General features: G+C 44.8%; 1 protein-coding gene across 34 annotated transcripts in view; it reads left to right on the top strand.

The window, feature by feature from the left end:
• Positions 1–15,387, top strand: part of HDAC4 (histone deacetylase 4) — a 555,425-nt gene that overhangs the window by 97,449 nt on the left and 442,589 nt on the right. For 33 of the 34 annotated variants that reach the window (XR_015732045.1, XR_015732047.1, XR_015732046.1 and 30 more), the window contains one exon: positions 8,470–8,541. The exons of the other annotated variant lie outside the window; for it this stretch is intronic. Coding sequence is in view for 16 of the 33 variants with exons in the window: in XM_087885457.1 (XP_087741583.1) it covers positions 8,470–8,541 (72 nt within the window). In the remaining 17 variants the exon portion in view is untranslated. The remainder of the gene's footprint in view (positions 1–8,469; positions 8,542–15,387) is intronic. 34 annotated transcript variants of the gene reach the window in all.

Genomic DNA, 15,387 nt, shown 5'->3' with positions numbered 1-15,387 from the left:
GATCGTAAACACGAGCTTGAAAGGAGGGCAGGTTTTGAGGTTGTACCAAGGGTAAAATATCTAGGAGTCCAGGTTGCAGAATCAAATATGAAATTGTTTCAAAATAATTATGAGGTGTTGTGGCAAGAGGTGCAGAAAGATATGGAGACTTGGAAAAAACTGCAACTGTCTATACTTGGAAGAATAGCAGCAGTTAAGATGAACATTTTGCCAAGATTCCTTTTTTTGTTTCAAATGATTCCGGTGCTTAAAAGTGATAAACAATTGAAAGTGTGGCAAGCTGGAGTGAATAAGTTTGTCTGGAACGAGAAAAAGCCGAGAGTGAAATTGAAAATTATGCAAGATGTTCCAGAAAGGGGAGGTCTTAAACTACCAAACCTACAGTTATATTATGATGCAGCAGCTTTGACTCTAACAAGTGATTGGTTTGGAAGGAAAAAGACTGGAATATTGAATGTAGAAAGTTTTGATCTTGAATTTGGATGGCATGCCTACTTATTTTATGATAACAAAGTCGACAAAGTATTTAAAAGCCATATACTTAGAGATTCTTTGATGAGAGTTTGGAAGAAGCACCGATTCAAATGGGATTATAAAATACCGCTATGGCTGGATCTTGGTCATACTTTGTGGAATACAAATATAATGTCACTCGGGGGGTTTTTATATAAAGAGGTTCTTTTTACAGATGCGGGCAGATGGCAGCTGAAGACACTACAGACACTGTTGGCTGAAGGGATTAATATAACCTGGCTACAATATAATCAATTGCAATTGAGATGGAAAGAGGACCAAAAAACTGGTATTATGTTGCATGAGGAAGAATTGGTTAGACACATAAAAGAGAAAGGTCCAATGCATATTAAAAGGCTTTATAATGTTTTGTTAGAAAGGGATTCAGAAACCGAACTAGTTAAAGATTGTATGATTAAGTGGGCTCAAAATTTTGAAGAACCAGTGATGTTGGAAACATGGGAAAAAATTTGGGTTCAGAACGTTAAATTTACACAGTCGCAGAATTTGAGGGAAAATTTCTATAAAATGTTTTATAGATGGCACTTAGACCCCCAAAAGTTATCATGTATGTACCCTATTGTTCAGCCAAAATGTTGGAGATGTGAATGCTTGGATGCTACATATTATCATGTTTGGTGGACCTGTAGGAAAGTTAAGGCTTTTTGGATAAAAATTTGGTGGGTCATGCAGAATGTTTTGAAGAAAAAAATTCAATTCTCTCCACAATTGTTTTTATTGGGTATAGTTAAGGGTTTTACATCGGGTGAAACAAAATTGATATTGTATATGATAACAGCAGCAAGATTGTTGATAGGTAAATACTGGAAGAACGAAGCTTTGCCCACTATTGAGGAATGGACTTTGAAGATGGCCAGTTTTGCAGAGATGGAGAAGATTTCAGCATACTTAAAAGATTGTTCACAAGAGACTTATGAATGGGAATGGAAAAAGTGGATAGAATATGTTCAGAACAAATATCAAACTAGGAAGTATCAAATAGCTTTTACTTGAAAATAATGTATTAGAAATATTTTAATGTAATGAAGATAAAAAGAGAAATTATAAGGGGGAGGGAGGGGTTCAAGTTTTATACAAGTTTTATACTAAGGGGGGTTTTGTATCGGATATGAGTATATTGTGTGGAAGTCTGGGGGGAGGGGAGGGTTAGGGAGGGTTAGGGAGGTTGGGAAGTTTGGGGTGGGTGGTGGTGGGGGGAAAGGGGTGAAAATGTAATTGTAAAACTTTTGCAATAAAAAAAAAGAATTCTATTCTACTTTCTGCGCATGTGCAAAGATGGCGGTATCCAGCTAGCTCCCGTCAGGCGATGGGACTGTTTCGGCCTTTTTCGGGGGCGTAGGGGCCGTTAATACTTTTTACGGCCCCAGCCCCGGCGAGGAGAACCCCTACCCAACCTGGGGAGGGCTTTATGCCCCCTGGAACATCTTGGCTGGAGCTGGGGAGCCGGCGGTCGATGGGGCCCTGCAGAGCGCTGCGGCGGAGCGCCGTGGAGATAATAGTGGTGGCGGTGAGGGAGGCGACGGCTTAACTCGGCTGCAGCGATTTTCCTGGCTGCAGCTTTTGATGACAACAGAGATGAGGGGTTTGGAGGGGGATGGCGAATCTGGCGGCAATGCGAGCAGTCGAGGGGCGATCTCCCGCTCCCCCTCCCCCCACTCAAAGCGGCAGAGCCGAGGCGGCGATGGCGGCAGGGGCCAGCTGACGATGCTGGCATTGGACACCCCCCCAGACCCCCAGACGTGGTTATCCTGGAGTATGCCGGGATCACTAGGACTGTTGGGTTATGGGGGTGTGGTGGGGCGGTGCTGGTGCCGTCGATGACGCCTGTCGCAGGATGCTGCAAAGGTGGACGTTAGCTGAGGTGTGAGGGAAGAATGAGGAGGTGAGGGTGGCCAGGACTTATAAATTGGCGGAGGAGGAGATGTTATCCTCCTCTGGGGATATTATTCCCCCCCGCCATCTCCCCGCCTTACCCTCCCCCCCTCCCTTAGCGGGATGGGTTTACGAACTATTATGCAGGACCTCTTCCCATGTTCCAACTTACACCTCTCGCTGGAAGGAGAGACCGAGCACTATTATGGGGGAGCTGAGGGACTTTTTATACCCCAACGGAGGAGACGGAACATCATCCCTGGTGTAGCCATCTTTAGGGAGACTAACCATTGTGAGAGGATGGTTTGGATATGGCCCTCTGTTGGGTGAAAAAACAAAGGACATTGGACCTTCTCCCTGTCGTGAGAGGACAGTGGAGTACAGCTCTACGATGGACATTTTGTGATCTTCTGCACGGTTATCTCTCTGGACTAGGGAGGAACCCCGAACTGGCCCTCCTTTCCCGTCCTTGGTTCGGATGATGCTTTTAAAAGCCGACCTTCTAGCGTTGCGAGACTCTCCCCTCTCGCAGGCCTGGCCCTCCACGTTATAGAGGGCCTATCTTGATGATGGGCTTTGGAACCCCGAGAGATGGCATGCAGCGAAGAGGGGGTTGAGGGGTTTTTTAGAAAAATTTTTAATGAAAATTTTAAGGGGACCCGGGAGGAGGGGAGGGGGTTGTAAAGGTGGACCTGGGGGGATCCATATAGCCACTGAGCAGGGTGATGGGTCGATTGGATGCAGCGGAGGGGTCGTGGAAGGAAATTTGACCAGGGAGCAGGGGGGTGATAGGGAAGGGCAGTGCAATTGAAATAATGAGTGGGAGGGACAGATATGACGGGCGCAGGGGGCCATATCATGTTCCGGGGTGCGCACACGCTGTTTACAAACAATTGCGCACTCCGGCCTCCAATGCGCAATTCATGTCCGGGGTTGCACAGAGCCTCAGGCCCTGGGTCTGCGGCTGATGTTATGTAATGCCAGGTTGGTTGTTAATAAAGCCCCCCTCATTTGTGATCTTATTTTGGAGGGGGGTGCAGACCTGGCAGGTATTACGGAGACCTGGTTGGGCCAGGAGGGGGGGTCCCCTCGTTGAAATGTGCCCACCAGGTTTCCATGCATTTCATCGGCCAAGGGCTCGGGAGGGGTGGGGGAGTGGCGGCGATTATTAGGGAAAGTCTTTGTCCGAGGGAGACCACTGTTCCTCAGATAGCCGGATGTGAATCCCTTTTTGTAAAGTGGGGCCGTGGGGTGCAGATGGGTTTGCTGACTACGTACTTGGCTCCCTGCCAGGTGGCGGCGACCCTGCCCGAGCTGCTTGACGTTATTGCTGGGGTGGCGGTTGATACCCCCAGACTTATTGTCATGGGGGATTTCAACCTACCATCCTCAGGTGAGGCATCAGAGGAGGCTCAGGAGTTCATGGCTTCCATGGCGGCCATGGACCTGACCCAGTTAGTTCAAGGCCCCACTCACATAGGGGGATACACTCTGGACTTGATTTTTGTCTCTGGTCAGTGGTTGAATGATCTTGGTAGAGGGGACCTAGACATTAAACCCTTGTCATGGACAGATCATTCGCTCCTTCACTTGGACTTTCAAGCCGCTTCCCCCCGCCGCAGGGAGACGGAACCGACCAGATGGTTCCATCCGAGGCACCTGATGGATCCCGAAAGGTTCCTGACGGAGCTTGGGCCATTTCCTGAGACTCTGGCACATGACTCAACCGAAGACCTGATGGCCGCCTGGGAGAGTGCGGCCGCCAGAGCTTTGGACCGCATCGTGCCGTGGCGGCTTCTGACCCGATGCCGATCTCAATTGGCTCCTTGGTTCTCCGAGGAGCTGAGAGAGATGAAGCGTCGGAAAAGATGCCTAAAGAGCATCTGGAGGACTAGTCAATCCGATTCTGACCGGACACAGGTGAGGTCTTATATCAAGACCTACCTAGTGGCGATAAAAGTGGCGAAATCTAACCATTTTTCCACTCTTATCGCATCTGCAGAGAACCGCCCAGCCGCTCTATTTAGGGTGACTCACTCCCTTCTTCGGGGGGGGGGAGTGCGGGAAGATCCCTTGCAGGGTCGAGCTGAGGATTTTGTGCAATTCCTGCATGATAAAGTCGCTCGGATACGGGAAGGCTTGGACTCCGACTGGATGAGTCCAGGGGAGGAGACAAGGGTAGGTCTTGAGAATATTACCTGGGAGGAGTTTGATCCTGTGGCTCCCGAGGATGTGGACAGGGTTCTGGGTAAGATTAGTGCCGCCACGTCTTTATTGGACCCGTGTCCCTCCTGGTTGGTACTGGCCTCCCGGGAGGTTACACGAGGCTGGCTCCAGGGATTATAAGTGCTTCTTTGAGTGAGGGTGCCTTTCCCTCCGCCTTGAAAGAGGCGTGGTGAGGCCTCTCCTCAAGAAGCCTTCCCTGGACCCGGGTGAATTAGCTAACTACCGTCCGGTCTCCAAACCTTCGTTTTGTGGCGAAGGTTGTTGAGAGTGTGGTGGCACGACAGCTTCCCTGGCACCTGGATGAAGCTATCTATCTGGACCTGTACCAGTCGGGCTTCAGGCAGGGGTACAGCACAGAAACGGCATTGGTCGCGTTGGTGGATGATCTCTGGAGGGCTCGGGACAGGGGTTGCTCCTCTGTCCTGGTCCTATTAGATCTCTCAGTGGCTTTTGATACCATCAACCATGGTATCATGCTGCAGCGATTGAGGGGTTTAGGAATAGGGGGCGCTGTACTGCGGTGGTTCTCTTCCTTCCTCTCCAACCGTTCGCATTTTGTGTTGGCAGGGGGTCAGAGGTCGACCTCAAGGCGCCTCGTATGGGGAATGCCACAAGGGTCGGTTCTCTCGCCCCTTCTGTTCAACATTTATGTGAAGCCACTGGGTGAGATCATAAGTGGTTTTCAGATGAGAGTCCATCAGTACGCTGATGACACTCAGCTGTACATCTCCACCCCAGACCACCCCAATGATGCCCTTGATGTGATGTCTCATTGCCTGGAGGCTGTGCGAGTCTGGATGGGGAGAAATAGGCTCAGACTCAACCTGTCCAAGACCGAGTGGCTGTGGCTTCCGGCGTCCCGATATAGTCAGCAGGTGCCATCGCTGACTATTGGGGGTGAATCTCTGCTCCCCACAGAGAGGGCTCACAATCTGGGCGTCCTCCTGGACGCACGGCTATCTTTAGAAGAGCATATGACGGCCGTGGCCAGGGGGGCTTTTTATCAGGTTCGCCTGATTCGCCAGTTGCAGCCCTTTCTGGACCGGGACGCCTTGCGCACGGTCACTCACACCCTTGTCACCTCCCGGCTGGACTATTGTAATGCTCTCTACATGGGGCTCCCCTTGAAGAGCATTCAGAAGCTCCAACTGGTCCAGAATGCGGCCGCGCGGGTGGTTATGGGCGCAACCCGTTGTGCCCACGTGACACCCCTCCTGCACGAGCTGCACTGGCTCCCAGTGGTCTTCCGGGTGCGATTCAAGGTGCTGGTTACCACCTTTAAAGCTCTCCATGGCATAGGACTCGGGTACCTTCGAGACCGACTTCTGCAACCAATAGCCTCCCACCGGCCAGTCCGCTCCCACAAAGAGGGTCTCCTCAGGGTGCCATCGGCCAAGTTACGTCGGCTGGCGACACCCAGAGGGAGGGCCTTCTATGTGGGATTCCCTGCCCTGTGGAATGAACTGCCCCCGGAAATGCGTAAGATCTCCGACCTCCGTGTATTTCGCTGTGCCCTCAAGACCCTGCTGTTCCGCCAGGCCGGGTTATCAATGTAATGATTTTAAATTAGGTGTTTTAAATTTTGGGGGTTTTAAATTTGAGCCGAAACTATTTAATAATTTTAATTATTTTTAATTGATGTTTGTCTTTGTGCTTTTAATAGGCTGTACACCACCCTGAGTCCTCCGGGAGAAGGGCGGTATAGAAATATGATGATGATGATGATGATGATGATGATGATGATGATGATGATGATAATATAAGTACATGGATGATTTGAAGCTGTTTGGTAAAAAAAAAGCTGAACTGAATTTATTAATTGAAAACACAAAAGAATTCAGCCAAGACATTGGTATGCAGTTTGGAATTGACAAATGTGCAACAATAGCAACCAAAGCAGGCAAGATCATAGAAGAGGATGGAATAGAACTAGAGAATGAAGAAATGATAAAGGCAGTAAAATCAGAAGAAGGCTACAAGTACTTGGGGATTTTAGAAGCCTCTGACTTAATGCATAATAAAGTCAAGGAATTAACTTCAGCCAAGTACATTCGGCGAATTCGTAAGATATTAATGTCCAAATTGAGTGGAGGAAACATCATAAAAGCCATAAATACCTGGGCTATACCTGTGATTAGATACTCTGCAGGAATAATTGACTGGACCCAGATGGAGTTAGACAATTTGGACAGAAAAACAAGGAAGCTTATGACAATGAATCATGCCTTGCACCCTAAAAGTGATGTTGACCGATTATATTTACCAAGAGCAGAGGGTGGTCGAGGACTCCTACAAGTAAAGCAGACTGTGAAGAAGAAAAATGCAGCTTGAATGATTACATCCAGAAAAGTGAAGAACCAATGATTAAGGAAGTAAATAAAGGAGGCCTTTTAAAGACAACTAAAACAAAAGCAGAATATAAAAAAGAAGTAATTGAGCAGCGAGCTGAAAATTGGAAACACAAAGCTCTGCATGGCCAATACTTGAAAAATATTGAAGGCAAAGCTGACCAGAAACTAACTTGGAACTGGTTAAGATCAGGAGTACTGAAAAAAGAAACAGAAAGCTTTATTTTGGCAGCTCAAGAACAAGCTCTAGCCACAAACTGCATGAAGGCAAAAATTCAACATGTTACCACCAACAGCAAATGCCGCCTATGCAATGAGAAAGATGAGACAGTCGACCACCTGATCAGTGGGTGCAGCAAAATTTCACAAACTGACTACCTACAACGCCATGACCGTGTTGCTAAGATCATTCACTGGAAATTGTGCCAGAAGTTTGGATTTGAGTACAGCAAAAACCACTGGGAACATCAGATTGAGAAAGTTTTAGAGAATGAGAAACTCAAGATCTTGTGGGACTTTAGGATTTAGACTGACAGGCACTTGGTCCACAACACACCTGACATAACAATAGTTGAAAAGAAAAAAGTATGGTTCATTGACATTGCAATACCTGGTGATGCACGAATTGAAGATAAGCAGCAAGAAAAAATCACAAAGTACCGGGACTTACAAATTGAAGTTGAGCGACTGTGGAAAAAGAAATTGTGTGTTGTCCCGATTGTAATTGGAGCCCTTGAAGCAATACCCAAAGGGCTACCCCGTTGTTTAGAAATTCTAAAATTGCCGGACTTGAACATTTTGACTCTACAAAAAACCACCTTACTCGGAACAGCTTACATCTTCCGACGATACATTAACAGTTCCTAGGTCCTTGGTTAGGACTCGAGCTGCTGAGCTATTAACCAGCCTCAAAGGCTGTGAATCTCACTAAAGATTAACCAATAATATATTATTATTATTATTATTATTATTATTATTATTATTATTATTATTATTATTATTATTATTATTATTATTATTATTATTCTATTTTGACAAAGTCAATGGGAAGCCAGATTCACTTAACAACCATGTTACTAACTTAATATCTGCAGTGATTCACTTAACAAGTGTGAAAAGGAAGGTTGTAAAATGGGTAAAGTTCGCTTAACAAATGTTTCACTTAGGAACAGAAATTTTGGGTTCAATTGTGGTCATAAATTGAGGACGACCTGAATTACTATCTTTATTTTAAAATTTTCAATCTATTTTTCTCTTGTCAGCATCATAGTTTTTCAGAGATAAAATGCAAATTATAAGTTGCAAATAAAACATACCATATAAAAACTAATTTAAACATAGTCAAAGATTAAAGTACAATGTAAGAGACACAATTGTTTGCTTTTGTTTTTGCTCTTTTTTAATTGTTTAGTCAGTTGATACATCAAACCTCTAAGTAACTTTATCATACTTGACTGCAGACATTATCTGGATTATTTTCTTTTTTCAGGTGGACTTTCTACCAGAGATCAGCCTGTAGAATTACTAAACACATCCAGAGCAAATCATATTACAAGTTCTGGTAAGAGGGAAAGCATTGTTTTGTTTGTTTGTTTGTTTTATTTGTTTGTTTGTAGCGAGTTAACAAAATTGGAAGAAAGTTTATTTTCTTTCACAATATTCTCACTGCAAATAGTTATAGATTCTCGTTTGTCCAAATATATTTTCCTTTTGACTATTTCCATCATTTTGTATGATCCTATTTTGCAAAAGAAATAAATACATGGAATAGTAACTGCTTGGAAGAAGTAGATCAGACATGGGTGTCTTTAACTTGGTACTAAAAAACAGGAACATTCCAGTTTGCGCACCTACCTATACATGCTTTGTTTGTTGTTCTTGAGTTAGGCTTAATAGTAACTGATAACAATTTTTAAAAATTGTTGACTGTTCTGTGATTGAGATACTTGTTTCTTCAAGAAAATCCTCAAAATAGTATCTAGTGATCAGCTTTGCAGTAGCTTTCATTTATATTTCTTGCTGATTTTTTTTCATATTGTATAATTAGTTTTATTTAAATGATAATCACAATACATATATTACTATTACTAGTAGTTTTTACAGTTAACATAGAACTTCATTGTAATATATCTCATAACAATTAAAGGTGCTACAGATGAAAGAATACTGTCTGAAAGAAATACAGGCCTGGTTAACATAGAAGCAGACGCTCTGGAACCGTGGAATCAGGGTTTATTCAGGGCAGAGCCTTGGCCCAAATTGAGTTCTTCAAAAGTAGCAGTCCATTGTAAAGATAGCACTGGGAGCTACTGCCTCCCAGTGCTTTTTGTAGGCGGGACAACGTCCACTGTGCCTGGACCTGCCCCACTCACTCAACCACCATCTGGCACTGGCAAACAGTTCCTCTGGAGCAAGCAAATCGGTCAATCAGCTCCCAGCATCCAGTGTCCCGGTTTGTCATGGCCTTCGGACCCCACCCCATGGGCCACCGCCACTCTGTTGCAGCCAGCACCAGCCAGCTGGGTTCCGTGAATCCGCCAGTCAGCCGGGCATTCATAAATGGCGCTGTTGCCACCAATAGCTGCTGTCGTCACCTGGTAGGAGCCGGAGCTGTCCCTGCCGACAAGCTAGTCGCTTCCCAGGCTACTGCCCTAGCACCCCCGTGCCCGGCTGTTCCTGAAGGCCAAGGCTTGTCGCTGCCATTCCTGCCGCCATGCTCTCAGATCCCCCCTCCCCGCAGATATGGAAAACCCCGAATTGGGGTTTAACATACTGTTTATGTCAAGAATAGCCATATTTTTTGAATTCTGAGTTTGAGTATGTGCTCAAAAATTGTTTCTGGAGAGCTTGCCTTTTTATAATATGATCATTCTGATGCATATACTGCACCATTTTCTGCAAGGCAAATTGATGTGCTCCCTACCATTTCATGTAGTACTCAATATTTCTTCCCCAGATGGACTCATTTTGAGATATAGCATTGTACTGCTATTATTTTGACAAGCTCTTAAAAATGGTTTGGATAGCACTACAGTAAGGTGGGTGCACAGTTGACTAGCCAGCTTTAATAAGATTCAGATTAGTAGCTCAAAATTAGATGGAAAGCAGGAACTAGTGGGATTTTGCAGGAATTTGTCATAGGACCAATAATCTTCAACTATAATGATTTGGATAATGGGACTGATTCTTTATTAAATTTGTGGATGATAAGAAATCAGGGAGGTCTGGCGAAAACCTAGGATAATGATGGCTAACCTTTTTAACGTTGCGTGCCAAAAGTGGGGGTCGCACGGGGGGTCGTGTGCTTGCGTACCCACATCCATAATTCAATGCGCCCCACCCCACGCATATGCGACTCCCCCACGCTCCCCCTGCTTTTGGCATGTGATGGCATGGTAGGCCTGTTTCTCACCCTCCCCAGGCTCCAGAGGCTTTCTTGGAGCCTGGGAAGGGTGAAAACAGCCCATTTCTCAACTTCTGGTGGGACCAGAAGGCCCATTTTTCGCCCTCCCCAGGCTCCAGAGGCTTACAAGGAGCACATGCGTGCTGGAGCTCAGCTAGGGCAATGCTCGCGTGCCCACCGATATGGCTCTGCGTGCCCACCTAGATTGATATACCGCTTCATAATGCTTTACAATCACAACCCCCAACAATCTGGGTGCTCATTTTACTGACCTCAGAAGGATGGAAGGCTGAGTCAACCTTGATCCATTCAGAATCGAACTCCTGACAGTGAACAGTGAGTTAGCCTGCAATACTGCATTCTAATCGCTGTTCCACCAGAACAAGTACACAGTCTAAGCTGGGCAGCTTGGAAGACTAGATTGAGGGGAAAAAAAGATATTCTTTAACAAGACATATTTATTTATTTATTTTTATTTATTTATTATTCGAATTTCTATACCACCCTTCTCCTTTTGGACTCAGGGCGGTGAACAGCCAAAATAAAAAACATTTATACATAAGTACGATTAAAAATAGATTTAAAATAATTAAATTTGGCCCATAGTTTAAAATTTATCAATTTAAAATCCATATCAAAATTTAAAACCAACCATAAAATCATAAAATCAAGAGAGACCGGCTAACTGAAAGAGATGAGTTTTTAGGGCCCGACGAAAGGTCCGGAGGTCGGAGATCACTCGTATCTCTGGGGGTAGATTGTTCCAAAGGGTAGGTGCCACCACAGAGAAGGCTCTCCTCCTGGGAGTCGCCAGCCGGCATTGTCTAGCCGACGGCACCCTGAGGAGGTCCTCTCTGTGGGAGCGAACTGGCCGGTGGGAGGCTATTGGTGGCAGAAGGCGGTCCTGTAAGTACCCTGGCCCTAAGCCATGGAGCGCTTTAAAGGTGATCACCAACATATATTGTACTATGTGTAGGGAGAAAAACATAGACATTGGAGATTCATGTTTTGGAACTATATTTGAGAAAAATGTGGGTGTGATCACTGGTAACAAGCTGAATCTAAATCAACAGTGTAAGACTAGTACTAGAATGTTTTCAAGAAGCAGCTAGACAGCCAAATATAGTTTCTATATTTCTGTGTATGGAGATTCTCAATCATCCAGATCATGGTTGTCCAAAATGTGCTTTTCAAAAGGCAACTGGACCTTGAAAACATTTTGCTTATCATCCAAGAAGCTTTTTCAGTTCTTCCATTTCTATATTTCTAGATTCTTTTAATATATTATGTATATTCTCAAATATAATTTGTTTATATGATTAAAAAACTCTATTTATAGGGTAAGGATGGTTTGATGCATTTTTCTTTAACTGAGATATATTGTTCTCTGATGCATCACATCCATATAAATCGAATATAAATAGAACCAATAAATAAACAAACAAATCCTTTGAATTCTTGGTCTTAAGGGCCATTCAGTATCTAGAATTTTGCTCAGTTCTTTGTCCATAATTAAACTAGTTTCTATTGAGAAAATGTGACTTAGGGTGAAGCCAAGTCTAAAAACGCTAGGGAATTTCTAGTATGGCACTCTAATGAATTAGCCATCAATAGACATATAGACATTAACAATATCTATAGACTATGCAAAAGAAACAATCAAAGGGAACAAAATGGGAACAGCCAAAAAGGAAACAAAAAGACACAAGCACCTCTCCACCAGCAATCAGCACTCAGTTCAGCATAGATTAACTCCAAGATTAATATCAGACCAACAAATAAACAATACCCCAATAAAGAAAGTGCCAGAGAAGCCAACAGTAAACAGCCCAATCAAAGAATCTTTAAGACCACCCCCCCAAACACTGACAGGGCAAGACACTAGAACCATGATGGCGAACCTATGGCATGCATGCCACAGGTGGCATGCGTAGCCATATCAGTGGGCACGCCAGTTCAGCTCTGGCGTGCATGCGCGCACCGGCCAGCTGGGCCCACCAGAAGTAGGGAAACAGGCTGTTTCCTGCCTCTGGAGGGCCTGGGGAAGGGGGGTGGGGAAGGCCCATTTTTCTTTCTTACCTGGCTCCAGATCCTCTCTATGCATCTGTGGAGGGCGAAAACAGCCTTTCCCACTCCCTCGGAGGCCCTCCGGAGGCCTGAAAGGGCCCATTTCCCGATTCCCGGTGGGACAGGAAGTGACGTTTTTTGCTGTCCCCAGCCTCCAGAGACTCCTAGAGAGACTAGAATATAAACTGAGAGCAAACTCCTCTCCTTACTAGCACTGATGATGTTACCTAGTTTGGGTAATGGAATGTCTGCAAGAAAACAAGCAAGCCCAGAGAGTATCAAGGACCCCTCATTTCAACCCTAGGTATAAATATTCTCCTTTATTAGTAGGGTTTTTTTCCTGTTCAGCCCTGATATGTCTCCTGAGCATAAATATCAAGAGATTTCCTCCCTCCTTTTTGTACAGTGTCAAAGACTCCTTGCACTGATAAACACAATCATATTACTCCAATGTAACAACTGCTGTCTTCCAAGAGATGGGCTCCCTTGAGGAGCACCCGGAGGCTCCAACTGGCGCAGAGTGCGGCCGTGCGGGTGGTAATGGGAGCGACATGGCGTTCCCATGTGACACCCCTCCTGCGCGAGCTGCACTGGCTCCCGGTGGTCTTCCGGGTGTGCTTCAAGGTTTTGGTCATCACCTTTAAAGCGCTCCATGGCTTAGGACCTGGGTACTTGCGGGACCGCCTACTACCACCAATAGCCTCCCACCGGCTGGTATGCTCTCATAGAGAGGGGCTCCTCCGGGTGCCATCAGCCAAACAATGTTGACTGGCGGCCCCCAGGGGGAGAGCCTTCTCTGTGGGGGCACCTTCTATCTGGAACGAGCTCCCCCCGGAGATACGGAGGATCCCGGATCTGCGCACCTTCCGCCGCGCTCTTAAGACCTTTTTATTCCACCAGGCAGGCCTGACCTAACTTTCTCCCTCTTTTTAAATAATTTTTAAATATTTTTAAATATTTTTAATATTTAAAGTTTGATTTGTTTTAAATTGATTGGGGTTTTTTAATCTGTCTGGGCCAAACTATTTAATTCGATTTTATTTCTGCTTTTTAAATTTTGTATGTATGTATTTTATTGTTGGCTGTTCACCGCCCTGAGTCCTTCGGGAGTAGGGCGGTATATAAATCAAATAAAAGTAAAGTAAAGTAAAGTATGAACCACATTCATTGTAAATACAGCAACCAAGATCAGATTATTTAATGCCATTGTCATATCTACTGCCATTTATATCATTAAGATCTGGAAATTTACAAGAATTATTCTTAAGATTGACGTCTTCCAACATTACCTCAGATTATTTGGGATCATGTCACAAATGCAGAAATTCTACAAAGAATTAATTCCCAAAGACACTCTGAGATAATGACAGAACAAAGAATGTGCTTTGCTGGACATGTGCTCCGCATAAGTAAGAAATGTCTGGCAAAGACCCACAATCAATTGGATACCACCAGATGGAGAAAAAGAAAAAGAGGAAGGCCAGAGAAAACCTGGTGCCAAACATTTCAGGAAGACCCAAAAATCCTCAATCTTAAAAGGAAGGATGTGGAGAATGTAGCTGCAGATCCTGAATTGTGGAGTACTGTAGCCCAATGTGCTTTGTACATGATGTGAATAATAAATAATATAGTAGTACCTCAGTACTCATCGTTAATTGGTTCTGGGAGGCACAATTTCCCTATAAGGAAAAATGTTGTGAGTCACAAGGCAGTTGACACTGACAAGTTCTAGCTTGTGTGCTGAGTACCAAACATGATGAATACTGGTACAAAATTTTCGTATCAAAATATATTGAATACCAAATTCAATAAGTTTCAAAGCAGTTGGAACAAATAATTAACATTTCTTTCTGCCAATGGTCCACGTGGCTGACGGAGGACAACATTTTAATTGATAGCTGAGTAGCATGTAAGTTAGAACTCACTATTGGAAATTGCACCTGATATCAGAAACTTTCCTCTGATACTTTACATTGCTCCATTAGTCAGTTTGTTTATATTCAAGGACAACAGTCAGCTGAATCTCTTAAATCTTCCCCATCCATCCATCCATCCAGTTTATTTGCACCTATCTCATTTAGAAGCAACTTGGGATGGTGAACCTCCATTTATGTTTTCCTAGATAGAACTGCTACTTTATCTTTTACTGTCTATTTCACTCATAATCAGGATCGTGGCTAAAATCTATTTGGATATAATGATTTCCTTATTACACGCTGACCTTAGTCAAGATATTTTGTACCTTACCTGTTTATCTATCAAGACAACAGCCATCTTATATGCCTGCTAGAGCTGCTATTCCAGGGGTGTCAAACTTGATTTCACTAAGGGCCACATCAGGGTTGTGTTTGACCTCAGGGGACGGGGTGAACATGGGCAGGGTGTGCATGGCCAGCTCGACATCACTCGTGTTGGGGGTGCCTGTGGCGGCCCGAGCATTTTGTCAGCAAAAACAGGCTCCCAAGCTCCATTTTTGGTTGCGATGGCCTCCTGCAACCCTCTGAAAATGGAGCTCTGGAAGGCCACCCGCGGCCCTCCCGAGCTCTGTTTTCAGCTGTGACGGCCTCCTGCAACCCTCTGCCAGCAAAAACAAAGCTCTGTTTTTGCTGGCAGAGGCACTGCAGGCTGGTCCTTTCCAGGGCAGCCCCACTGGCCAGATCTAAGCACCCCATGGGCCGGATCTGGCCCCTGGGCCTTGAGTTTGACACCCCTGTGCTATTCTCTATCTATGCCAGATTTATCACTTGTTTAATGTTTATGTGAAACGTATTATTGCTGTTTTTCTAAACCTCTCTTCTTCGAAGACTGCATTCTTGCTAAGTATAATGTAGGCACTATGAACTTAATGGCAACTGTACCTTATGTGTAAATGTGCCTTTCTTTACTATGTATCAGGAAAAGATTGAACGTTAGCCATTAATTTTATTTCCCCAGAGG

This window comes from Pantherophis guttatus, chromosome 1, assembly GCF_059756535.1.
Source record: "Pantherophis guttatus breed Tessera chromosome 1, ASM5975653v1, whole genome shotgun sequence".
Classification (NCBI taxonomy): Eukaryota; Metazoa; Chordata; class Lepidosauria; order Squamata; family Colubridae; genus Pantherophis; species Pantherophis guttatus.
This window is presented reverse-complemented; position numbering and strand designations above follow the sequence as displayed.